This window comes from Trachypithecus francoisi, unplaced genomic scaffold (genome assembly GCF_009764315.1).
Source record: "Trachypithecus francoisi isolate TF-2019V2 unplaced genomic scaffold, Tfra_2.0 Lachesis_group11, whole genome shotgun sequence".
NCBI lineage: Eukaryota > Metazoa > Chordata > Mammalia > Primates > Cercopithecidae > Trachypithecus > Trachypithecus francoisi.
Window position 1 is genome coordinate 52,796,576 of NW_022681456.1, and position 26,695 is coordinate 52,823,270.

The 26,695-nt window shown below is 35.8% G+C and overlaps 1 protein-coding gene across 2 annotated transcripts in view; it reads left to right on the forward strand.

Annotated features, from left to right (window-relative positions):
• The window catches only part of LIN7A (lin-7 homolog A, crumbs cell polarity complex component), a 151,650-nt gene that overhangs the window by 85,577 nt on the left and 39,378 nt on the right, over nt 1-26,695 (forward strand). Inside the window, exons 2-4 of one of the 2 annotated variants that reach the window (XM_033221159.1) lie at nt 8,067-8,134; nt 9,373-9,444; nt 11,755-11,964. In XM_033221159.1, coding sequence (XP_033077050.1) covers nt 9,385-9,444; nt 11,755-11,964 — 270 coding nt within the window. In that variant the 5' untranslated portion in view covers nt 8,067-8,134; nt 9,373-9,384. The remainder of the gene's footprint in view (nt 1-8,066; nt 8,135-9,372; nt 9,445-11,754; nt 11,965-26,695) is intronic. The other variant, XM_033221158.1, reaches the window with a different exon arrangement.

The following is a 26,695-nucleotide window of genomic DNA, read 5'->3' on the forward strand; positions in this document are numbered from 1 at the left end:
AGATGTGCAGAGGCTAAAATGTGTGCCAGTGGGCAAGAAATGTTTAATCCCAAAGTATCACCTTTGCATCACATTTGTTTTCAATCGTCAGATTCAGTGGAGTTTTTGTTTTGTTTTAGTTTATTTTAGTTATAAGTAATGCCATCCTATTAATAACTTGGCTGTCAGACACATCTTGTCAGGATACAGATGTATCTTGACTGAAGTAGTAGGTTCTAGAGGTAGTAGTAGGCTCTAGAGTAGGCTCTAGAGGTAGGCTGATTTTGTTTCTCGAAGACAATAGTGATATATTAATGAGTGTTAACTGAAGTTTCTTCTTCGGTGCCAAAAGGAAGCACTTTGTAGCCAAAGGCACTTAACATTGCAAAAGCATGGTTTAAAATACCAATGAAAGTAATGGAATTAACAGCCTAAATGAAAGTATTATTGTCCTTTGTGACTAAAAACTGGAGAGTTCATTTGTTTTTCTTCCTTGTTTGAGGACTTACGGAGTATTTCACATGGCACAATTACCACTGAACCTAGGAGGAATGCTTCCTCTCCAAGACCTTGACCTATTCCTAGAGTTTGTCAACTGGTAAAACCAGTTTGCCACATTTATTTTACCAGTAATACTATCAAATGTCTGCTTTAGTGGTGGAGCCCTCTTTTATAACTCATTTCGGCCTGATAAAGATGTTGTCCTTTGCTTCTTTATACCTGTCAGTATTTTTTCTTGTCTGAGGAGTGATATGTTTTCATCAAAGTTGATGGCTGCAGAGAAATGTAGAAAGATAGTATTCTGGAAATTCTGTCCTTCTTGGATTTTCACTGGATCGATTTGAGCCTTGATGATCTTACTGTAGTAGACATGACTTGTAAACAGTCTGTACCATTGCCATTTCTTTTTTCTTTTTTCTTTGTTTTGCAAAAAATGACTGTCTCCAGGCAGTGAATTCCATACCCTAAATTTTTTAGTTTATAGGAATTCTAACACTACAGTTTTCAACAATATTTTTCACAGTTACAAAAGCATATAGAAAAGATATATGAAAGCTATAGGGACAGCTATAGCTTTAAATATATAAAACTTATATGTGACTGCCAGATTTTCAAAATGAAAGGAGAAAAGACAATAATTAGATATTTTTAAAACATCTCTTCCTTAGTAGATGAATCAGTTATTTTCACAAAACTTCCTAAAATACGCAGACCAAGTTGTTGGTGACTTAAACTCTATTTCTATTTTATTCTAGTCATATCAAGTACAGCATGCACATTTACATCAGGGCACTTAATTTTGCAGGCATGGACTCCATTCCACTGAATGCAATTAATCAAATGATCCACAAATTCATTTTAGATACCTCCCTTGGCCTAAAATCTGCTTTCAAGAAGCCTGCAGTATTATTATATTATGATAAATATATTATGGCTTAATATTATGAATGTTGTCCAACTACCCAGGTAGCCTATAATTGTAAAAGAATGTGGGGAGCTAAATTTTTATTTTTAATGTAATGAAAATTTTAAAATATTTTAAAGTCAGATAACACACCAAATAATTTTTCTTTATTCAGCTCTTATCTGAGATTCCCAATTGGAAAAATCAAGAAATCCATAAAAAAACTATAGATAGTTATAGATATTAATCTTAATTTTTACATTTTTTTCTTATTGAAAAAACATTCTTACTTGCTTTTTAAGAAAAGCCATACACTTAACAAGGCTTAATGCACACTCCAATGTGCTAAGATTTAGACCTCATCATTTTCCCATGTGGCCTTTCATTTGCTCTGATAATACCTATTAGATGTCTTTTCACTTTTTTCCCTCTTGAGATAACTTAGTCTAATGTCATTTTGTTGTTGAAGCAATTACTTTTTTTTTCCAGTCACTGATAGAGAGGGATTTCTATGATGCTAATTGTAATTCTAGACATTTTAGTATCCAACCCATCTATAATGAGGCACTACAAAATCTCTGGAGCATCCTATGTTTTAAAGAGATGTTCTTATCCATTAAATATATCTACTGTTTTCCATGCTTATCAACTTTGTGGAATGAGGATGAATGTCATGTTTTTATTATAGGAAATACATTCTTAGATATATATGTCTTTATGTTTCAACCCCCTACTTTTAGCTTCTGAAATCATGATTAAGTTTCTGAATATTTTCATCTCTTTAAAATATTTCCTGCTTTCCTATGTCTTAAAAAATATTTTTTGCTTTTTAAAAAGTCAGTCTTTCAAAGTATAATTTACAGACAGTAATAGTTTTACTTTTTAGTGTGTTGTTCTAAGAGCTGTAATAATCACATATGATCATGTAGTCATTACATGATCATGAATATATAGAACAGTTCCAACATTCCCAAAAATTTCATCATACTTGGTAATCTGTTGGTCCTCACCCTTAACCTCTGGCAGCCTTTGATCTGCTTTCTGTCCCTATTGTTTTGTCTTTTTCACAGTGTCACATAAAATCACTATAATATCTGGCTTTTTTTTTTTTTTTTTTTTTTTGCTTAGCAACATGCATTTGAGATTCATCTACACTGCTGTATATACGAGTAGTTGTTCCTTTTTAAATAAATTTTGTAGAGATGGGGTCTCACTATGCTGCCAAGGCTTGTCTAGAACACCTGGGCTCAAGTGATCCTCCTGCCTCAGGCTCCCAAGATGCTAAGATTACAGGTGTGAGCCACTGTGCCCAGTCAGTTGTTCCTTTTTAATGCCAAGTAGTCCACTGTATGGCTATATCGCCAGTTAATTATTCATTCACACCTGAAGGTTATTTGGGTTGTTTCCAGTTTGTGCCAATTATGAGTAAAGTTGCTATAAGTATTTCCATATTTGTTTTGTATTGTTTTGTATGCAAGATAAATAACTTTTTATTTATCTTGGATAAATAGCTAGAAGCAGATGAGTGGATCTTACAGTAAATGTGGGTTAAATCTAGCAGGAAACTGTTACTCTATTTTCTCAAATGACTGTATCATTTTGTATTTCCACTGGCAATGTTCAAGAGTTCTAGTTCTTCAGCAGGGCACAGTGGCTCATGCCTGTAATCCTAGAACTTTGGGAAGCCAAGGCAGTCAGATCACTTGAGATAAGGAGTTCGAGATGAACCTGAACAATATGTTGAAACCCCATCTCTATTAAAAATACAAAAAAAAAAAAATTACCTGGGTGTGGTGGTGGATGGCTGTAAGCTACTCAGGAGGCTGAGGCAGCAGAATTGCTTGAATCTGGGAGGCAGAAATTGCAGTGAGTTGAGATAGTGCCACTGCACTCTAGCCTGGGTGACAAAGTGAGACTCCGTCCCAAAAAAAGAAAAAAAATTCTAGTTCTTCAACATTCTCACCTACACTAGATATTGTCAGTATGTTTTTTTAACCTACACATTCTAATAAGTGTGTATGTGTGTCTAAGTATGGTTTCAATTTGAATTTTCCCAAGTGATTAATGATGTATCTTTTCATATTTGCTACCCATATATCTTCCATGATAATGTACCTGTTCAAATATTTGACCCATTTTTAATTGTGTTGTTTACTTTTTGGCTTTTGACAGTTCATTTTTTTATTTATTTATTTATTTATTTTTTTGAGATGGAGTCTCGCTCTGTCGCCCAGGCTGGAGTGCAGTGGCCGGATCTCAGCTCACTGCAAGCTCTGCCTCCCGGGTTTACGCCATTCTCCTGCCTCAGTCTCCCGAGTAGCTGGGACTACAGTCACCCGCCACCTCGCCCAGCTAGTTTTTTGTATTTTTTTAGTAGAGACGGGGTTTCACCATGTTAGCCAGGATGGTCTCGATCTCCTGACCTCGTGATCCGCCCGTCTCGGCCTCCCAAAGTGCTAGGATTACAGGCTTGAGCCACCACGCCTGGCCTGACAGTTCTTTATAGATTCTGGATATGAGGCCTTTCATCAGATACATGTTTTGTGAACATTTTCTGCCAGTTGGCTTGTCTTTTCATTTTTTTAACGGTGTTTTTCAAAGTTTCTTTTTTTTTTTTTTTTTTTTTACTATGATGTTAGTCTATCTTCTTGGTTTGTAGGCCCTCATATTAACAAATTTGCACTAATTTCTGATTGGCAAAGTTATAAGTTTCAGAATTGGAAGGAACAGAAGAAAAGAGACCCTAAAGATAGCATAGTTCTATGTAACATTTACTTGAGGAATATAACAATCAGGAACTTTTTTGGCAGAAAGTCCAACTGTAGTGGCTTAAACAAGAATGCTTTTCTTCGTTATAAGAAATTCAGAGATAGGCAGGTGTTTGCATGCATTTAGAAGTTCCATGTAATCAGAACTGACATCCCTACACTTCCTTGGTCCTTCTCTCTGAAGTTGAAGTTTGCCACTACAGCTGATAATATCCACACACAAGACAAGAAGTAGAAGACAGAGAAAAGACAGCACTTTCACCATGAGAGCAACATTTTCCTAGCAGCTTCTCACCTGCTTCCGATTGAATTGTCATTGGACAGAAGTGTGTCATATGATCAGACAATACTTGGAGAAGGGGATTGAAAATGGGGATTGTGTGAGATGAGTCCGTCCAGTGTCTGCCTCAGCAGAAAGTTTTAAATAACATCAAAATACAAAAGGCAATAAACCTCTACTATAAAAGTAAAAGAAAGAACAATCAAAATCTAGCTTTAAATTCAAGGTTTTTTAAAACTTGCTGCTGGCTAAACAACTAAATTCTAATGGCACTTTTCCAATTGCATCTTGTGTATGTATATAATAGTAATAATAGAAATAATAGCAGCTATTAGAATGAAAGCATAATAAGAATAATGGGTTGTGGTTTATGAAGTCACATACTTTATCTTCATTGATTGCCTCTTTGAATATAGTCTTTTACATAATAGACAACTAAGGTACACAGATAGTAGGTTACTTAAAGTCACACAGAAAAGAGATCCAGAATGAGGAACTCACAATAAAGGCTGTCATCCCTAACCTACCTTTCTGTACCAATTAGGGTTTTCAAGATCAAGAAGAACTATACAATATAAAGTTTATATTGTGATAATGTTTGCATGACCTGTGTATGTAAACTTGGTAAATAAATTAAAGTGAAGCTTGGACTTCATTTATACTTGTTATTCTCTCAGGGATAAAATTTCCATCCAGAAAAAGTATTCTATTTTCATTTAAATATAAAGAAAAATAAAATGGAAATGTTTCACTTTAAAAACTGAAAACAGCCCTTCTGTAGTGAAAATTAATATTGTTTCAAACATTAATTAAAAACAACCATTATTTTTTACTTTCATAATTTAGCCTAGGTGCCTAACACATTGACTAGAATTGCTCCTAAATGAATGTTAGCTGAACAAATGAATAAATAAACTTTCTGAACCAACTCACTATAATTTTATTGCTTTTTTTAAGTTAATATATTTTGTTCAATTTTCAGTAGCTTGGAATAAGTTCTAAACATGCAAAATGCTATTGAATCTGTGCAGTTTATTCAAGGTTAGGAAATTACTAATGCTGAAATATAAAGTAAAACCCCTATGAGTTTCTATCAGTTATTTGGCTTACACTAGGAACTAAACCCATTTTACCAATGAAATGTGCTTACAAATGCTGTAGCTGAAATTTATGATACATTCTGGGACCCAAAGGATTCAGGAGTCTATAAGTCCCACTAATAAGCCCCTCATTAAAGGACATATAACTATTTTCTCTTTTCCCTTTAAGAACTCTCTCAGGGTATCTGGTAAAATACTTCGGCTTTCCATGACAACTTTCTTCAAAATTTTACAAATACTTTAAAAATTGTCCTTGAAAAGTAAGATAGGCGTGGATATATTTTGTGCCTTAGGAAATGAGAGGCTAAGGAAGTTCATAAGGTGACACAGCTAATGGAAATAGAATTAAGATCTCCAGGATTTGATCTGACTGTACAACCAGATCATGTCCTCTTCAGCTCACTTTTGAAAACCAGCTAATCAGAATCTATTGTGTTTTGTAGGAAAAAAAAAAAGACTGGCAATTATATTGGATTCATTCCATTAAATCTTCATATATTATCATCATAAAGGAAGATTAAAATGATATTTCACTCTGGACTAATGAATTTATTGGTTTCAGAATTGTTGCATTGTATATTTGCAGCCATCACTCGTTTAATTGTATCCACTATATAAAACCTAGATTTCTTTATTCAAAATACAAAGAAATGCTTGTAACACCTGCAAGTTTTTGTTCACACTGATGCTGCCAAAACTGTAGCGATCGGATGCTGTTTTAATGTAAGAAAGTCTGACGTGGTTGAAAGAGGACAGATTTTGAAGGGAGATAGAGATGAGGTGCGGTCCCAAATCTGCAACAAATTAGCTGTGTGGTCATCGGCATGTTCCTCCCTCTGTGATTTAGTGTCTTTGTGTGTAGAGGCCCCAAATCCTAAGTTAGGAGAATTAATTGAGCTCATAGATATAAAATGCTTAGTATTACATTTGGTCCATGGTGATTTCTCATGAAATATGTACCAGAATTATGGTAATTTACTCCAACAAATATTTATTGAATGTTTTACAATTGCCTTTACTCAGTGCTCTCCAAGTGTGTTTTTACAGCTTACTAATCATTACATATAAGAAGAAAAGGTATAGCTTAATTCCTTAGATCAGGATTTATCAATCTCAGCACTATTGATGTTTTGGCAGATAATTCTTTGTTGAGTGATGCTTCACTGTGCACTGTAGGAATTTAGCAGCATCCCTGGACACCACGTGCTAGATGCAGTAGCATCCCACCCCTGCCCACTTATGATAACCAAAAATGCCTCCAGACACTGCCAAATGTCTCCTGGAGGGCAACATTTTCCTCAGTTAAGAACTACAGCCCTTGATCAATTATATTTAAAGAGTGTTCACGAACTGCTCATCCTAGGAGATTTTCCCCAAAAGATCCATGGTCAAATAAGATGAGAAACATCAAATGCCAACAACACCGTAACAATGATAGCTAATTTTCGGAAACACACTACACATGGCAAACTGTTCTTATCTTATTTATTCCTCATAACAGACCTAGAGGTTACTTCATATTTTAAGGTACATTTTTAAAATGAGTAAATTGAGGATCAGAGAAAGTAAGTAACTGACAAACATCATACAATTTAATTGCTCAGCTAGGGTTTGCTTCCAAGCCATCTCCAGAGTCTGTGAAATTATCCACTACACAGTATTGACCCTTGAATATCCCACTTTTTAATTCAAAATCAATTTGGGATCTTAAGGCTAATTATTCTTAATTTGTGATATTTATTAGGTTACAGGTATTTACTTTATCTCCAGCACTTACAAAATTACCTTTTGTTTTAATCAATTGATGACAGTATTCCAATTATTTGCTAAACGATTGTCTTCATAAACATCCTTGGATGCAGGCAAAGTCACTTTCTCTGGCAATGTTAACCAAAATAACTTCAAACAAATTCAGATGGCCAGGAGCTATGGAAGGAGAGACTCACTCTGCTTGAGGGAGGCAGAAAACATTTAATAGAGGAGACAATATTTGAATTTGACCTTTTATCATCATATTAAATTTGGACGAATAAGAGTCTGCCAGGTGGAAGGGCATTCCTAGCAGAGTAAACGGCATTTGCAGAGACCTGGGTAACTTGGAGAGTTCAGTATGTCTGAGGAATGGTGGGGGTGGAGAAAAGAAAACAGGAGCCGGGCGCGGTGGCTCAAGCCTGTAATCCCAGCACTTTGGGAGGCCGAGACGGGCGGATCACGAGGTCAGGAGATCGAGACCATCCTGGCTAACACGGTGAAACCCCGTCTCTACTAAAAAAATACAAAAACTAGCCGGGCGAGATGGCAGGCGCCTGTAGTCCCAGCTACTCGGGAGGCTGAGGCAGGAGAATGGCGTAAACCCGGGAGGCGGAGCTTGCAGTGAGCTGAGATCCGGCCACTGCACTCCAGTCCGGGCAACAGAGCGAGACTCCGCCTCAAAAAAAAAAAAAAAAAAAAAAAAAAAAAGAAAAGAAAACAGGAAAATAGAACTAGAGAGAAGACTGAGTTCTGCATTATTGTCTGTGGCTTGACTCCTGTAGGTATTTGCCCTAATCACCTTTGCAGTAAGGGCAGCAGACAGCCAAGAGCACAGCAGAGACATGGTCGGGTAGGTACTTGATGATCACCAAAGTGTGTATTGTTTGATGGCAGGGAGACCCAATTAAGACACTAATGCAATGCTTTCAGCGAGAGGTAATGAGCTAGGGTGGAATGAAGGGTCAGATTTGAGAGAGTTTATTACAAGAGAAGCAGGGCAGGGAAAATCCTCCTCTGAAATGGGCTATTAGAGCAACTAAGTAGAATTTATTTTTGGAAAGGCTGTCTCTATGAAATAAAATAATGCATTTCCAAGGAAATAACCTGGAAGTATGTTTAGCAGCTGTTCAGGTAACCTGGAGAATTTGCAGTAACATATCTCAGATTCCACAAATGATCTTCTGGAAACTTGTTCCTGTCCCCATTCAGATTTCCCATAGAAACTGAACGCCTCATAATTGTTAGGTGGAGATTCTGAGCTAAAAGTTAGATTCTGAATTGCGCTGTTCCCTTTTTAGTACAGACTACTTTGTCAATTTCCTTCTAACCATGTCACCTGGGAAACATGAGTCAGCCTTAGTGGAGCTTCAACCAAGTGTATCTGAGAAATTATGAGCCAGTCAAAAATGTAGGAAAGAGATTAGTCCTAGACCCTCAATAAATAGTTGCTGAATGGGTGAATTAATCAAATATTGAATTCACTTATTTCATTTTTGACTTAACCATGTAAAATAAGATTAATAAAAAGGAAGAAAAAAAAAACTTTAAACCTTCAATTGCAGTTTTTCCCTTACCTTTTTTACTGAAATAGCTAACGGATCACTCCCCAGAAATACTCTAGCCTAGTACCGAATGGACTTTTATTGCTATGCATTATGGAATAAATTTTTATGTTTACTATTTAAATCTAAAATGAACATATAGTCCAACACATTTAACCTTGTTACTTTTTTCCAAACATTTTCCTCAAGGTATCCTTTAAGGTTTTTTTCTGTACTTTGTTTAAGATTAAGCAATTTATTTTTACCATGGATATAAAGATTTTATAATCCCATCCCTGGCATTTTAGAGGAAACAATTTTTTTCTACTACATTTTAATGATTTCTGTAATTGTATCTAAAATCACAATGGGTAATAATATCTTCTGTTTAAGGAGTGCTATTAGGTACATTCCTAATCATCAGACCTATTTTATTTTGTGATAGAGAAGTTTTTTCCTACAATGAAAATGTAATTTTCTTTCTGCAATAAAAGAATTATTATTCTTAATGTTCTTACACATTCTTCTTTTTATGTGAACATTTTAGGTGTATCAATATATGCATGAAACGATAACTGTTAATGGCTGTCCCGAATTCCGTGCGAGGGCAACAGCAAAGGTAAGGCTTGAGTAACTTTAAAAATATACTTGACTCCAGTTATCTAGTAATTGACTGTGCGCGTGTGTGTTTCAGGTATTCTCGTGTGTACACTGTAAGAGAATTTAGACATCAGTGGCAGCCCAGAGTCTAGAACCAGTACTACTTCTCAGGTAAAAATCCTAATGGAAAATTGAACGTTTCTGCTGCTTCTGTAGCTTAAGAAAGGAGAATGATTTCATTAAACTCACTTAATGTCCATTTGGCACAAGCAAATCTACTGGTTCATTGTGGGAAATACTATATGATTTTCTGACACATTCTTCTGGTCTGAAAGAACCTGTATCATATTCAGTGCATGAAGATTTATTTGCACCGGTCTAAAGATTTGATTTCAATTAGACAGGAAAAGAATACACCTGACATCCACTGATCTAGGATACTTCTATGTATTCAGCTGAGCAGTGGGTAACTTGCTGAAAGGGTGTGGCATTGAACTATAGAAGAGGCCTGTCACCTTTTGTGGTAGTGAACACATCTGCCCTTTAAAAACTCAAATCCAGAGATTGTACTAATGGAAATATTATACCAAGAGGATGGTGAAATTATCAGGAAAATAGGCCATTAGGAAATACCAATTTTAAACTAAAATCACTGATGCAGCTCTTCTTTTACAAACACACAAATGTTATAATAGAAACATGACTTGCTTTTAAAAATACTTTATTTTTCTAATAATGTATAAGAAATAACCATTGAAAATGATTAGAATTTTCCATTTAATTCCTTTGTGCTACATCAACGCTTGTTTAGTTTCTCTCTTGAGTTTTTAGTTTTTACTCTGTAACTGAACACTGTAGATTTGTAAGGTTTTTTGTTTTGTTTTGTTTTCTTTTGTTTAAACTCAGGGGGAGAAAAGGGTGTTATTATCATTATGTCATGCTTTGCTTGTACTGAAGTGGAACACACACAGAAAAATGATCCCTATGTGGTTTAATTAAGGGGAAAGTGAATTGTGTAGTGTTTTACCATTCTCATTTCTTATTCATGTAGAACAGCAGGATAGCAGCATAATGTTGCAATAGCACAATATTTTCTGGTTGTTTCTGGGCTGTCTGCATTGCATCCATGTCAGCCATTAAAATCTATGCATGACAACGAGGTTTGCATGAGCAAATGCATGTAGCTAAAAACAAGCCATTGTTTTCATGTCATTCACTACGTTTCACTAAATGCAGACAGTAGCGTAATGCTAAATTGATGTGATAATGCTGTGTGTGGAAAAGAATGTACAGTTGTTGGGAATAAATATTTTCACAGTGTTGAGTAAGTCACTTTATAGTAGGCATCTAATCAACTGTGGTCAAGGTGAATTAATAAAAGTGAAAAATAAGCAGGCAGGGAATCATTTCTTGATAGAAACTACCTAAATGCTGTTATTTTATTTCTATGGGGTTAGAGGTAACTAATGGTAAGTTGTTTTCTTGAACTCATTTAATGAAATCAGTACATGAATTTTAAAACATATTATGTCCATATTAAATGGTGTTTTGTATATCTAGGCATAAAACCATTGACTATTCATATTGCCTATTTTATTATAATAATTGAAATATTAATGTATACTATAGGAAGCAAAATCCTGTTCCCGATAAGATTTCTCAGTATGGAATGATAATAAGGAACATTGGCATAAACTAACAATAATCTGTTTGAATCTCTTATTTTATTTTAGTTTTCATTCTCTTTAAGGCATCCTTAAATTTTTTAAAAAGTTAAATTTGCTAAGCTTTTCGGTTGGCAATAGCAAGATTACATATGTATTCAAAAGTATGTATACATATAAGTGCTCTTCAATTTATTAAAAAAAAAACTTACGAACTTTTATGTACAAGCACCAGATTAGACTGTGTGTCATACAAAAGAGTGCAAGACACCATCTCTGCTCTTAAGGTGCTCATAGTCAACATATGTATAAAACAATTATCTAGTAGATAATACATATAACAAAGTTATTTGGACTCCAGGACTAGGAAGAATTGCATCTAACCAAGGTAACTGGAAAAGATTTTTATGAAGACAGGAAAATTTTGTCATACCAGATAAGCCTTAGGAAGCTGAAAATAGATGAGTGGGACTTTACCAAAGAAAGAAATCCTAGATGGCATCTAAATGAAGAAAGGCCTCTGCTTTTTGTGTTCTTTCTTTCACAGGAGAATACTATAAAAATATGAGAAGTTGTCTGAGCTACCCACTGCAAAGCATATGATTAGCCTTATTTCCCTCATTTTATTACCAAAAGACCGTCTTTTTTTTTTTTTTTTTTTTCAGGCAACAGTTGCAGCTTTTGCAGCTAGCGAAGGCCACTCCCACCCTCGAGTAGTTGAACTGCCAAAGACTGATGAAGGCCTTGGTTTTAACGTGATGGGAGGAAAGGAGCAAAATTCCCCCATTTATATCTCTCGCATCATTCCTGGAGGGGTCGCTGAAAGACACGGAGGCCTCAAAAGAGGAGACCAGCTGCTATCAGTGAACGGAGTGGTATGTTTATAAAATAACCAGAGATTTTCTCTTTAAGCACATTCTTTTTTTTTTTTTCCTCTGCTATTACTGAAGTCAACGTTGAAACCCTAGAACAAATATTAATTTTATGTCTAACCAGCTTTCTAAACATTGATGTATATTAAACCTATAAAAGCTGTAATATAATTTTTATGTCTCATTTCATTATGTTCAGTTATGATAAATATCAACGAGTCGAAAAAACATCCCAGGAAATTAATCCAACTAGCAAACTTTCTTCCCATAATACTCCAAGTAACATTTACAAGAACAGAGTAATTTCGAGATACTTTTTATCCTAAGTTACTATAAGCATATACATACATTTTAAGAATAAAGACATAACTCCTTACTTTGTAATGTGTGTGGGTTTTTCATCTTAATTACAGAGGAAGTGTAATTTTAATGTTTATATAATAATAACACATATGAAAAAGGCTAATGCACTCAAAATTCTTTTTTTTTTTTTTTTTTTTTTTTTTTTTTGAGACGGAGTCTCGCTCTGTCACCCAGGCTGGAGAGCAGTGGCACCATGTCAGCTCACTGCAAGCTCCGCCTCCCGGATTCACGCCATTCTTCTGCCTCAGCCTCCCAAGTAGCTGGGACTACAGGTGCCCGCCACCATACCCAGCTAATACTTGTATTTTTAGTAGAGATGGAGTTTCACCATGTTAGCCAGGATGGTCTCAATCTCCTGATCTCGTGATCCGCCCGCCTCGGCCTCCCAAAGTACTGGGATTACTGGCGTGAGCAACCATTCCTGGCCCCAAAATTATTAAAGCCAGATCTACAGCTATAGTATAATAAAAACATATTAGCCTTTCTGCAAAAAAGAGTTTGATTAAATTACCTATTCATAATATATGCTTTCGTTTTTAAATGAAATCAGAGTAAATTAAAATATGTAACATTTTAAAGTAAAAGTATGAATATACATTTTCTCATAACTTATATTCTCTGGATGCCACCACTTCCACTTGTAATAAGGGGTTGCTAAAGAAATCGCTTCCTATGAAACGAACAATTTTCTCCCTATAACTTCCACTTATATTAAACATAAATTACCTAAAAGCATACGTTTCAGAAATATAAACAGAAACTTATCAATGTTACCTTTCTATTAACCTAAGATCTTTTTTCTAAGAACTTAAAGATTTTAATATATAAACTAGATTTCAGTTATTTGTGACCAGATTGATTTGTGCTTGGAACACAATACCCAAAATCAAATGCAATTGGAACATGATATTTTATTGGTAACTATGTAATTAAATTCTTTTGTATTCATATATTGAATTTTATTCCTTTGTTTTCTATTTTTGGACTGACTAGTAGTTTCATGGAACCCAAAACTATTCGTTCAACTCTGCTGTCCTCTAATGTATATCAAAATTCTCAACCCATGAATATTTTATATCACTTCAGCATTCCAATAACTATTTAGTTTTTTCTATGTAATAATGCTTTGAGATAAGCTTTTTATTGACCTTTAGATAACTGTGACTTTTTCAAATCATGTTTCAAGTGATAATTTCAGAGTCTAACTTTCTGGTAGAAGACTCTAGAACTAGGTCACACAATTGTGTCACACAGAGGCTTATGCCCCAGAGTATGACTTGCAATTTCTCTGAATATATTATATAAATCAAATAAGGTATAGATTTAAAAACAGTATAAAAAGTTTAAAAACTCAAAATATATTAACAGTAATTATAACTGTAAAGTAACAATAAATATATATATATAATAAATTTAATATGTGATTGACTTTGAACTTTCTTATAAGGGAGCTAAACAGACTTTGTTTAACATAAACATTTGCAGGGAACACACTGTAGGCATGTCATAATTACTTACCCATTCCTTGCAATGATGTTTTGATATACCTGGGAGGTGGCACTTACCTTATCTGGAATCAAACACATAAGGTTCTACCACTCAATATTCATATGGTTATGGATTAGTATCCCGTAAACTTGAATTCCCTTATATGAAAAAAGGGAATAGTAACTAATTTGAAAGGGCTCTGATGAAGAATAAAATGAGGCAAGATGTCTGTTGAGAGCTATCCTGTGTTAATTTGGTCATACAAATCTTTGACAGGTAAATGTGGCTACTGGTGAAGGTTGAGGTTGGTGAGGATTAACAACCTCCCAGTGATACTGCATTTGCTAATTAGGTTAAAAGTAAGTCTTAACGGCAAATTCTGCTACATATATAGGTATATGTTAGCAAACATTTATTAGCAAGAAGGCAGTGTTTGACTCACAACCCCTTCCATAAATTTGAGAAAACCCCAGGTCTCTGTCCATTTAGGTGTTCTAATCATAACCTTAGAAATGAGAGACAACTTTGTTACCCTTATATTCAGCATCAGACAATCAGAAATCCTATTAGACTGACAGCTGAAAATAGGGTAGTTTAGTGATCAAACTTTGGTCATTAATCCTATGGTATAGGCCATGGGCCTCCCTAAGATTTTTATATACTCTTCATGCAAAGGTGAGGAATGTCTCCAAGATTGTAATATCCCACATATATTTAAATCTCTCATTTTACCAATTAAGTTCCATTTATAACATTTACCTTGCTTAGTTAATGGGCCACTAATTTCACCAAAGAAAATATATTTCTGACATATTCTTGCTAATAAGTAAAGCATCATTTTTTCATTGAAGTAGGTGCAATAGCTACTCGTATAGTGGCCACCTCTAGAGTATTACTTTTCCAATATAATGCTGGCTAACTACCCTAGACTGGTTTAATAAGCTCCTAAATTTGAAGGTTAAAGTATTATACATTCATATAGTCAAACTATATATTATAAACTATTTTATACTGTTTAAAAGTAAGTTATATGCTCTTTAACAATGCCTAATATTGACCAGGTGTTCATCAAAAAGCAATTTTCTGTAAATTGACTTCATGACTCAGTGACTTGTTCATAGTCACACAAATAATAGTTAATCCAATTCTAGAACTCTAGGCTTCTAACAGACACTGAGCCCAGAGGTTTTATCAGTGTAAATCATTCTAACAATATTTAATGAAAAAAAAATACTCTGTAATGGAAAGGCCAAAAAGAAGAAAAGATTAGCAAATGATTCAATGATTTGTATTTCTGCCTTTAAATAAGGTGCCATTTCAGGAAATTAAATATGGAAGATTTTCAGAACATGCCATTCTAAAGTGAGAAATTTTGAAAGGAAGTGCTTTGGAGGGCTAAAGCAAACCTTAACTACTTTAGTATAAGTTCCCTGAAAAAAATTTCTGCCTTATTTAAAAAGTAAAGAAATTATTCCATGGACATTTAAACATCTGAAAAGACATCTGATGTGATGTCCTGCTTATCTTTGATTGTTTGTCTAATTTTATATTTTGCCTGCATTTAGAAAAAGGATATGTCATGGGTCTGCTTAAATATATATATAATTATATACATATATATGTATATAATTTTATATATATATATATACACACACACAGAGCTATTAACATGGAATGTTAGGTTATAAAGTGTGATGGAAAGGGGGGAAATCAATAAATAAAAATAAAGACAAAATACGGCAATTGGACAATTGATTTTTTCCTCCTAGCTTCTTAGAAGTCAAAACAGATGGAAACTCATGTCAGCTCAGCAATCACTGGGAGAGAAAATTTTTTCTATCCCTAGGCACCAAGAGAAATTTCCCATGGGAATGTTACAAATGAGACATTGAATCACATAATACAATTCCATAGAAAACACAGAGGCCTTTGGTATATGGCTACTTCTTATGTCAGTCCTCAGTGAAACCTTACAGCTGAATGCTGAATTAAAATTTACCATTAATAGGAGGTCAAAATGTTACAGTAAGAATTTATACCTTTCTAATGATCTCCTTTTCACCCTTTTATGCTCAGGAGACTTCATGACCTTGAGCATAAATAAGAGACTTCATGACCCAGTGACTTGTTCATAGTCACACAAATAATAGTTAATCCAATTCTAGAACTCTGGGCTTTTCTCTGCAATTTTAAGAGAGGACTCAAGGACTATTTATAAGGGTTGCAGCCAACAACCCTTGGAGCCAGTGGCAACAGTAAATATATTTAATGATAGAGTCAGGATATAAAAAGTCTCAATAGAATGGTACAATAGGCCTATTTTAATAAGAATCTTCATGAAGTCTGGCTCCTGTGCCCCAAAAAACTAGCTACATATATGCAGAAACAGGGAGGAATAGCTAAATATCAAAGCCTGGGGAAAAAAATATTAGGGGATTTCAATGTTGATTTCAAGAAGAATATAAAGCAAGTTGAGGGAGGGGGGCAAAAAATAATGTGATTATAGGGACTATGATATAAATATCTTATATAGAACACAGAAAGAGATTGGTCCAGCTCTTGAGAGTGCTGTTTCTTCCTCTTTCTTTCTTTTTCTTTCTTTCTTTTCTTTCTTCCTTCCTTCCTTCCTTCCTTCCTTTCTTTCTTTTCTTCCTTCCTTCCTTCCTTCCTTCCTTCCTTCCTTCCTTCCTTCCTTCCTTCCTTCCTTCCTCTCTCTCTCTCTTTCTCTGTCTCTCTCTCTCTCTCTTTCTTTCACATGGTCTCACTCTGTAGCCCAGGCTGGAGTGTGGTGGTGTGATCTCAGCTCTCTGCAACCTCTGCCTCCTGGGCTTAAGCTCATACCCTATTGTGCTCTGATCCTCATTCCATCTTTGCAAAGAAAAATAAGCTCATCCAGAGATGAGCAACCTTGTATATGAGGAACATGTTAAAGAAGGACTTGAGTTTTTTAGGGTGGAGAAGAGAATATTTAGGGAAATGATGACTGTCTTCAGCTGTCATCCATTGTATGGGGTACCAGATGGCAGAACCAAGACCAGTGTTTAAAGTCATGGGGAAGTCATCTTATTATAATAAAGAGCTTTTAAACACTTAGAGCTCTCTAAATGGAGAAAGACTGAATCATAAGGCAGAATGTGCCCATCATTTGAAGTTTTAATCAGAGATTAGGAGACCACCTGACAAGAATATTTCAAAATATGAGTACCATGTAGAGAGTTGGAACGACTGGCCCCAAAGTCCCTTCTAAGTCTGTGACTATGTGATTCTGTCTTCCAATAGAATTTTGCTGAGCGTACCATATAACCCTCCCCTGAACAACACACACATGCTGCCTTACACTCTGAGGTAGATGAATAGGCTCTACCTATGCTCTGTGTACTCTATTCATAAGACATTTTTTCTGAATGGAAAGATGAGAAATCTAACACAATATATGTTTTATTTAGTACTTTATAGGTTTTTATAATGGTATTTACATTATGTTCTCTCATTTGTTCCTCAGAAACACAGCCTCATGAAAGAGTAGGGCCAGGAGTGTTTCGTCCCTCTCTTTCTCTGTCCCTCTGTCACACACACAACTCAATGGATACACACAAAAGCACACATGAACTCACATCCAAATACACACACACACACGTGCGCATGCACACATGAGAAAGTGGATTTCAACCTTTACTGCAATCATAACTGATGCTTACCAAACGTAGTAACTGGTTATGTTAAAAACAAATCCCATTGAAATCTGAGTAAGCTCTCTGAATTGTACCAATTTCAATTTGTTGGTTTAATATGGTTTTGTATGATGTTAATATTGGGGAAAGCTGGGTAAAGGATGTCCCTGTACATTATTTTTCAACTTCCCTTAAATCTATAATTATTTAATTTGTTTATAAAGAAAGAAAGTCTAAAAGATTATATTCTACTGTTACTGATAGGAGAGAGGCAGGAGAGGAACAGGAAAGAAAAGGACAGAAAGATAAAATATAAGCATGAGGACTTAAAAAAATATGTCATACTGAAAAGAAGCCCTCATTTGCTTCTGAAATGCAAACATTATCTTAGAGCACCATTGGTGGGAAAATTGCGGCTGAATTTACCTAGCTCTACAGTTAAAACTAAATAAAATTGTCTTTACAGTGTATACAGATTGCTAATTGATTTTTAAGCATAGCAGATGAGTGAATAAAAGTTTAGGGATAGGACAGAATAAATTGTTTTCCTGCCGTCTGGCTTTTTTTACATTTTATAAATACCTATGCCAAGTTGAAGGTAAGTACTCACAGCCCAAATTACTTATGCAGAATGGCTGTCAGGTGTAGGATGAAGATGAAATAAAAATTAGAACTGTAGATTCGAGCTCCGTGAAGCTACAGCATCCCAGAGGGAAAATCTGTATTAAGATCTTATTTATCTGTTGTCGGAACAAAGAGAAAACATAAACAAAAAGTTTTTTTAATTGCTATGAACTACACTGCAAGATTTAAGTTCCACAATAAAATGCACATTCCAATGATGGCAGTAATTTGTATTCATTGCCTTATTCCCATTCTTAGAACAGTCCATGTTTATAGTCAAAGCTCTATAAATATTTGTTAAATGCCAGCGAATGCTGTAAGCACTTTACATAATGAATTCATTATTTACCCATAATGATCCTCAGTGGTAGTTGTCATTATTATCAGTCCCATTTTACAAATGAAGAAACTGAGGAAGAGAGAGATCAAGCAACTTGCCCAAACTCCTACAGCTATTAAATGGCAGAACTGGAGATTCCAACTCAGGCAGTCTGCCCTTATTAATCATAATTTAAAGGTAAATAAATATCTTAGCCATTAATACATCAGTACTTTCATGTACAATGTAGAAAAGGTCAAGGTTTCTTGGCCTTTATGGGTTTGCATAAGTAAATTTTTGGTGGAGAGAGATCAGTTGTTTTTCCTAACTACTCATAAGAGACTTCGACCTTTAAAAAGTTAAAAACCACTTCTAAAGATAGTAATGTTTTGAAAAGGAATTTACTGTGATTCAAATGGCTCAGTACTCTAATTCACCACTGCACATGTGTGAAGAGTTAGGTTTGAATGTGTTTGAATTGTTCCATACCTGCATCATTCCACTTTGCACTAGGCACTTTGCATTCCCAGCTACCTGGTCCACAATCACTCTCTAAAAGCCACTTGGCCCTTAGAGGGGAGCAGATGCTTGCATGAAGAGGGGAAAGACAGAACCTCAGTCTTCAGTTCCCCTATAGGCCTGGCGCACAGATCCCCAGCTTAATTCCAGCTAAGAGGCCTCAAGTAAAGCTATTCTCACAATCTCTCTCTTCCTAGAAGTCATTAGCAGATGCTTTACCTTTCTCAGAAGCTGAGTGGGGGACTATTTGGGTTATAATTAAATATGAGTGCAAGCTGAAATTTCAGTTAAGTGATGAAAATGTTTATTCTCGGCATGACATCTTGTGACACTGCACTCACATTTGTGAAGAAGCCAAGAGCAGTACAGTTATGTTGTTTTAGCCCAGTCACTTTCAGAAGAGCACAAACAATGCAGCATGATCTGGTATATTTTGCAACACTGAGCAGGCAGTATTCTACTCCCGTTCATTCTGAGTTGGCTCACAATAAGAGATCTTTTAATTTAAAAAGCAGAACAGGGAAATATCGTGCTATCCCAGTGGCATAGGTAACTATAATTCACAGGTTAGAACAGCTACATTCCCACCTGGTGATTTCAGCCTATAAGAATGGGCACCAGGTCTCTCATTCCTTCATAGACCAACTTGAGCTTTGAGCATACATGAGATTGTGCTAATAGCGTATTGGGTGCCAGAACACACTCAGTTAGTTGTTGCAAAAGAACAAGTCTCTAAGTGAGGGAAGCATTCCTACACATGGGATCAGAGTGACCTAAATCCCTATTTAGATTGCTGGTAATGGGTATTTGACTATTCAGTTTAGTTACTGGTGCAGTCTTTCTCATAGTTATTTTTAACATTTTTTGTTTGTGTTTTCCTTCTGTTTATGCTGTTATTTTAGCAATGCTTTTCTTTTATTCAATAATTATTTGTAGAGCAATTGTTATGTGCCAGTTACTGAGCTAAGTCCTGGATATGGAGTAGTAAACAAAACAGAAAGGGTTATAATCTGGTAGAGAGTAAGAACATCATGATGATGATGATGATGATGATGATGATGATGATGATGATAAATACATACATATAAATGTAACATATCCATCAGTTATCCCAGCCTAAGGGAAATGCTCCCAGTCATTTTGTTCAGGTTCACATTGGTAACAGTAACAGGATTTTTAACTCCAGTACGTGTGTATTAGTTTCCTATGGCCGCTATAACAAATTACCACACACGGTGGTTTTTAAACAACAGAAATGTGTTATCTCACAGCCCTGGAAGCCAAAAATCCCAAATCAGTTTCACTGGCTCCAAATCAAGGCATCAACAGGGCTGTGCTCCCTCTAGAGGTGCTATTGGGGAATCTGTTCCTTGCTCCCTCCAGCTTCTGGTGACTGCAGCATTCTTTGATTTGTGGCCACCTCATTCCAATCTCTATCTCCATGGTAACGTTATCACCTTCTTCTCTGCGCCAAATCTCCCAGCTCCATCTATAAGGATACTTGTGAGTTCTTAGGGTCCACTGAGATAATACAGGGAAATCACCTCATCTCAAGATCCTTAACCTAATTGTAACTGAAAAAAACCCTTTTTCTATAAAAGGTAACATTTACAGGTTCTGGGGAATAGGACCTGATATTAATATCTTTGGGAAATTATCCAGCCCTCTACAATGTGTAAATATCATAAATCTATAGTGCTTACAAGTGTACAGGGCTATGGAATGGGACCTGTTGTCCACAGACCACGGGCACGTTGGTTTTCTAGTCTCAAAACAGCACACACTGAATATTTTCACTCTACCCCTGGTTCTGACAATGCAAGTTCTTTCTTCCCTTTACACTTTCATACTTTTCTCCTATTTCTGCCTATCCAGTCAATAAAGCCATTCAGACTCCTCTTCCTTCTTTCCCCACCCCATATCTTGCCTGGTCTTTGATGAGAAAAAAAAAAAAAAAAAAGTACGTGATAAACATGCAGCCAAAACACTCTCCTGCATAGCAAAGACTTTCAGATATTTTTTAGTCCTTTTTTGCTCCTAAGGTGCGTGCTGAAGGAAGCAGAATGGGAGGGGAAATACACAAAGAACATGAATTAATACTTCAGAATAAAACACTGCCTCATAATTAAACACTGTGACAAGTGTTACAGAGGGGAAAGAAGAAAACAAGGAGTCATGTAATGGAATAAGAGAAGCTACTTTTAAAATATTGATTGATTGATTGATTGAGACAGGGTCTCATTCTGTGGCCCAGGCTGGAGTGCAGTGGCGTGATCTTGGCTCACTGCAACCTCTGCCTCCCAGACTCAAGCGATCCTCCCACCTCAGCCTCCCGAGTGGCTGGGACCACAAGCACATGCCACCATGCCCGCTAGTTGTTGTATTTTTTATATAAACAGGCTTTCACTATGTTGCCCAAACTGGTCTCAAACTCCTGAGCTCGAGTAATTCACCAGCCTTGGCCTTGCAAACTGCTGGGATTACAGACATTGAGCCACCATGCCAGGAGCTACTTTTAATAGTGTTAGAAATGGCCTCTTTGAAGGGTGACATTTAAACTGAGCTTAAGGAGAAGAGTCTGTTATCATAAGAAAGAACTTGTGTGAAGGTCTTGAGATAAGGAAGTCCATGACTTGCCATGTAGGAGTGGCTGAAAGAACAAAGTGACTAAATTATAAACAGTGAGATAAGATGAGGCTGAAGAACTGATTGGGAGCCAACCAATGGAGTTTTAAGGTTGGTACCCAAAAGTTTTCATTTTACTCTAAGTGCATTAGGAATCTGAAATCAGTTCGGAAATCTGATGATATGCCAAGAGTTTCTAATACATCCTGAGGCTGTTCACTGTGAAATGAAATGTATTCTACTTTTTTTCTCTTAACTTATTATTTTTTGTATTGAAATTTTCTTTCTATACCCTTGAATCACTTGACTAGGATATTACATATGAAAACAACTTCAGAGCAATTTTCCTTTTTTTCTGTCATCATGTTTAATGAAAATTACAAACTTTTACTTTATTGTCAATTGATATTTTCAACATTTCAAAAGGGACTCATTCAATCTCAAGTTCTTACAGTTTCTCAGGAGTTAAGGTTATTCTAACCATAATATGTTTATTTACTCTTTGAGACTCTATTTTGTCATATGTAAAGCAAAAAATAGCAGTATCTTTCTCACAGGTTTAATCCAAAGATTAAATAAGAGAAAGTATGTAACATTGTCCGCCATTATGCTGGATACCTTTTAAATACCCAATAACTATAAATTTTTTCCTTTAAATCAGATAATAGTCTTTTCTTTCTTATAATTTTATCTCTCTATAGAGTTAGACTCTCTGCCCAGTTTAAATCATTCCCTCTGCTTTTTGTTTATCTTCAAGAGACAATAAAAGTCCCCCATTAAATACTCTAATTTCAGAGGCAATTGGATCCTTGTCATTGGTGGGTTGATTATGGACAAGTCACTGGAATTTTTGATGTCTTTATATCTGCAGGACTGATGTAACAACACCTGTCCTATTTACCTTTCCTAATAGTAATTAGGATAAAAAAAGAGAAATGATAAATACAGCATTAAAAGATAAGACTTAGGCTTCCACAATTACATGGCATTGTTGCTATATACTATTATTAAACAGCCTTTCACCATACTTCCAGATGCATCTCTCCATGTTTCCCTTTGCAATATTTTGCCTTAATATACAAAAGCAGAATATGTAAACCAAGCAATGATCTGTCTTCTGTTCTAGCTGAGAAATGTGTAATTTTTCTCAAATGAATAGAGTGTTTGTCTTGAAATCCTGTGCTGGTCCAAAAAAGCATCATTTATGTTTTGTGGCACTCACCAAGCCCAATTACCAGTTATTGCTTTAAACATTAGCGAAAAGCCAATGATTCAATTTAAGCCTAACTTGGGAGGAACATTCTTCTAACTTTTTTATGCTGGTCTGCAGACTGTTGGCACTAGCCTAAAGCAAGGTTGGAATGTTAATATGCCACAGCTACCTGAGTATACCTGGGGAAATGCAAGCCAAGTGCAAGTCTAAAGGGTTTATACAATTTTCCATAATGGATTTTTATCTTGTTCTGTTTTTAATTATATTCTCAAAAAAAGAAGACACTGATACAGATGGCAATCAGATGACATGTCATAAGCCACATGTGATTACTGACAGGTTCATGTGAGATAACCAAACTTTAACTCAAATGTTGGTTGCTGAGTCTCAGATATGGGAAATGGGTCTCGGCAATTGTGGTATTAGAACCACATCTTTCTAAGTTCAGCCAGGTGGCATGGGCTGTTTCAATAAATTTGCAAATGCATCACATTTGATCATAGGCCTTTCCTCCTTGGGTTTCTTTCTCTACTCTCATAGATACAAAATCATTAGTTACTAATTTTGTCACAGCCAACCTTACTCTGAAATGTAAGTTAATGAACTTGCCCTTCAGTGACACCAAATCACTTCTCAAGAGAAGTCATGTTTTCTATTTATAGAGGTGCCTATTATCAACAACAACCGTGTAAATATATAGCATGTCTTAAGCTTTAAGAATATAAATTTGAATAAGAACCAAAGCATGAGACTTGAGATCCTGAAGTCAAAATCTGTACATGTAGTGCACAAGATTTGATCTAGCATCAGCCTGAACCTATCTTAACACCCAGCACTAGTATTTCAACGTAGTTTTTTCATTCTGAACTAATCACTGCATATGTGGTAGTCCTTACATATCAAAAATTGAGTAAAATGTGACATCAGAAAAGTTGAGGATTCTGGGCAGTCTCTGAGCTTCTACCTCTGAAAGTCAAAGGAACATGACACTGTACTAGATTTGGTTTACAAATCTCAAAACTCTCTTACAAATTTACAAAGACTTTCTAGGAAGTAGGAGTGGTTAAATTTGACTATTTTAGGGTCCAGGAGGAGATTAGATAAGTGAGCAGAGATGATCAAGAGGGAACATGGCAATCTAGAGGAGAAATGCCCCTTTACAATTCTAGCCGGTTATTGCCATTTGGTACTGTGGACAATATAGTGATAATTCAGAATTTAAAAATAAGCAAACAACACCTTCTGCCTTTGTAGAGGAAATGGTATATAAGAAGAAGCATTTTAAAGGATAAATAGTAGTTATCTATGGAATGTTAGAATGAATAGGTTGATGAAGGGCATTCTAGGCAGAGGGACAACATCTACAGAAACATATAAGAAACGAGTTTATAGCCGAAGAGTAGGGTTGAAGGGATGGGCTGGAGTCATGTCGTGGAAGACACCATAAGCCATCACAAGGAGCCTGGACTTAACATTTGAAGGTGGTAGGAAATTGCCAAAATGACATGAATTTATATAGGTTATTCTGGCAATTGCCAACACGTTGGCATAGGGTGTGTGAAGGCATGGAGGAAAAGCTGGAAGTGGAAGATCAACGAGGACACTCTTAGGAGTTCTGGAGGGACATGGTGGAGGTCTTAACTGGAAGAGGCGCAATTTGGAGAGAAAGGAAAAGATTTGAAAATGACTTTGGATGTAACGGGACTATAAACAAGAACTGGTGATTGATTGGATATGCGAGGTGAAGAATAGGGAGTTACCAAGAACTCTCAGGTTTCTGACAAGGATCTTGCCTCTTGTTGACACAGCAGAAAAGATGGTTCAGGTGAGAGGGTGAGCAGTGGAGTACTCGGCAGGTTGTGTTGTCTGTGGCTCAGCCATGTGAATGTATACAAGGACATAGGTTTTAATTTAGTTTTGCCTTTGCAAGATGTAAATTTAAAGTTAATTAACTGAGTTCTATCAAACTGACAGCATTTCAAAGTAGAACACTTAAAAATTATATAAACTTTTCACTCAATTACATTTGTCAACCAGGATTCCTCACCTTTGGAATTGCTGATATTTTGAATGGGATAATTCTTTCTTGGGGAGGCCATTCTGTGCATTGTAGAATGTTTATCCTGGCCAGTAACACCCTCCCCATCCAGTCACGATGATAAAAGATGTCCCCAGACCTTGCCAACTGTCCCCTAACAAGCAAAATCATCCTTGGTTGAGAATCACTATCTTAAATTAAATTAGTTCATTTTCATGAAAATAGTTCCAAACCATATAGTAGCTACAATATTAAAATCTGAAAAATGCACACATTGTTCACTGTACCATAAATATGAATAGAATGGACTTCTACCAAATCATAGTATCAACAAGTTTGTAGCTAAAGAGTAGAGTTGAAGGGATGGACTGGAGCCATGTCACAGAAGCTACCATAAGCCATCATAAGGAGCCTGGACTTACCATATGAAGGTGGTAGGAAATGGGAAGTCTAAGCTCCTTCTGATTTAATAAATGAGGAACATTCTGGAAAAGAGATTTCATCCAAGGCTTGCTCTCAATCGAATGTTCTGTGTGAAGGAGCACCAGAGGTGATCCTAATTGCCATGGATGACAAAGGCAAAGCAATTGACAGCTTGCCATTATTAAATTTGTTATTGAATCTGTCTCTACAGGCAAACATTATTGTAAGAATATCACTTTAAAGTCTTCAGTCAGACTGCCAATAAGGTTTATTAACCATGGTACCATGCCTGGCACTGGGAAAGGAACAGTTTAAAGAAAACATGGATCATACCCTAAGGGAGCTTACTTTGATATAATTATCCAGAAACACCAAGTTAAGTTTTTCATAAGTAGAAATGGATGCACTACTCATAATTGCCTTAGCTTTAGCTTTGAGTGATTTGTAGAAATACTGTGCCAATATGTCATGAACAGACATATGCCAAAGCCTCACCACTCTTCTTTTTCACCTAAATCTAGAAGGCACAGTATCTATTTGACCACTCAGTAAAGTCTGTAACCAAAACCTGCAGGGTAACTGAATGCTGTCTATCTCTCTGTTTTACAATGAATCTAAAATAAGGCTGGCCACCAGGCTAGAGTGCACAGCCACTCATTCTGAAATTCCCCTTATTTTTATGTCCATGATCTGTTTACATTTTGAAAATCTAAATTACATGATAATTACTATTTTGCTATGCACTCTTAGGCAATGTAAGAGCAACTTCAAATATCATTGGCCATGTTATAGCAATTTAGACACAGCTAATTACCACAGGAACCCAGGGCACACACCATTTCACATGAGTCCTGTTTTATTAGATGAAATTGTCAGGAGGGATAATGCAAAGCTGTATGATGTTGGTTATCAGACCACATACCATGTTACGGGACAGGATTTGTAATCGCTTAAAATATATTTTTCTTCAGTTGTATTGGACATAATTTTGCACATATTGGCAGTGTTTCACAAAGAAGCCCAATCACTTTCAGTCTGCTTGGTCTCTAATAAATTTGTTTACTTTTCTAGAAAAGAGTTAATAATTATTTGCAACTTTTAGTGTGTCCATTTTGTAAATAAAACAAATCAAATATATTCATTAAAATTCCCCTGATGCACTCTCAATTCTTTATAGGAATATGAGACCTTGGTTCAGACTTTTAACTTTAGCTGTCTTTGTTGTGTTACTCTGCCTAGATCCAAGCATATTCATCTGTTTTCAGTAATAGATTAACTGCTCAATTACTCCACCAAAGCCTTAGTTTGAGAGAGGTTATATAGGGCAATAAATTGACAAAATATACATGAACTTGTATCTAAAGCACCTGTGTAGCGAAACAAGGCTATATAACATTGCTTGGCCAGTCTCAAAAGTCATTTGCTCGGTCACTGAATAAGCATTTTATTAA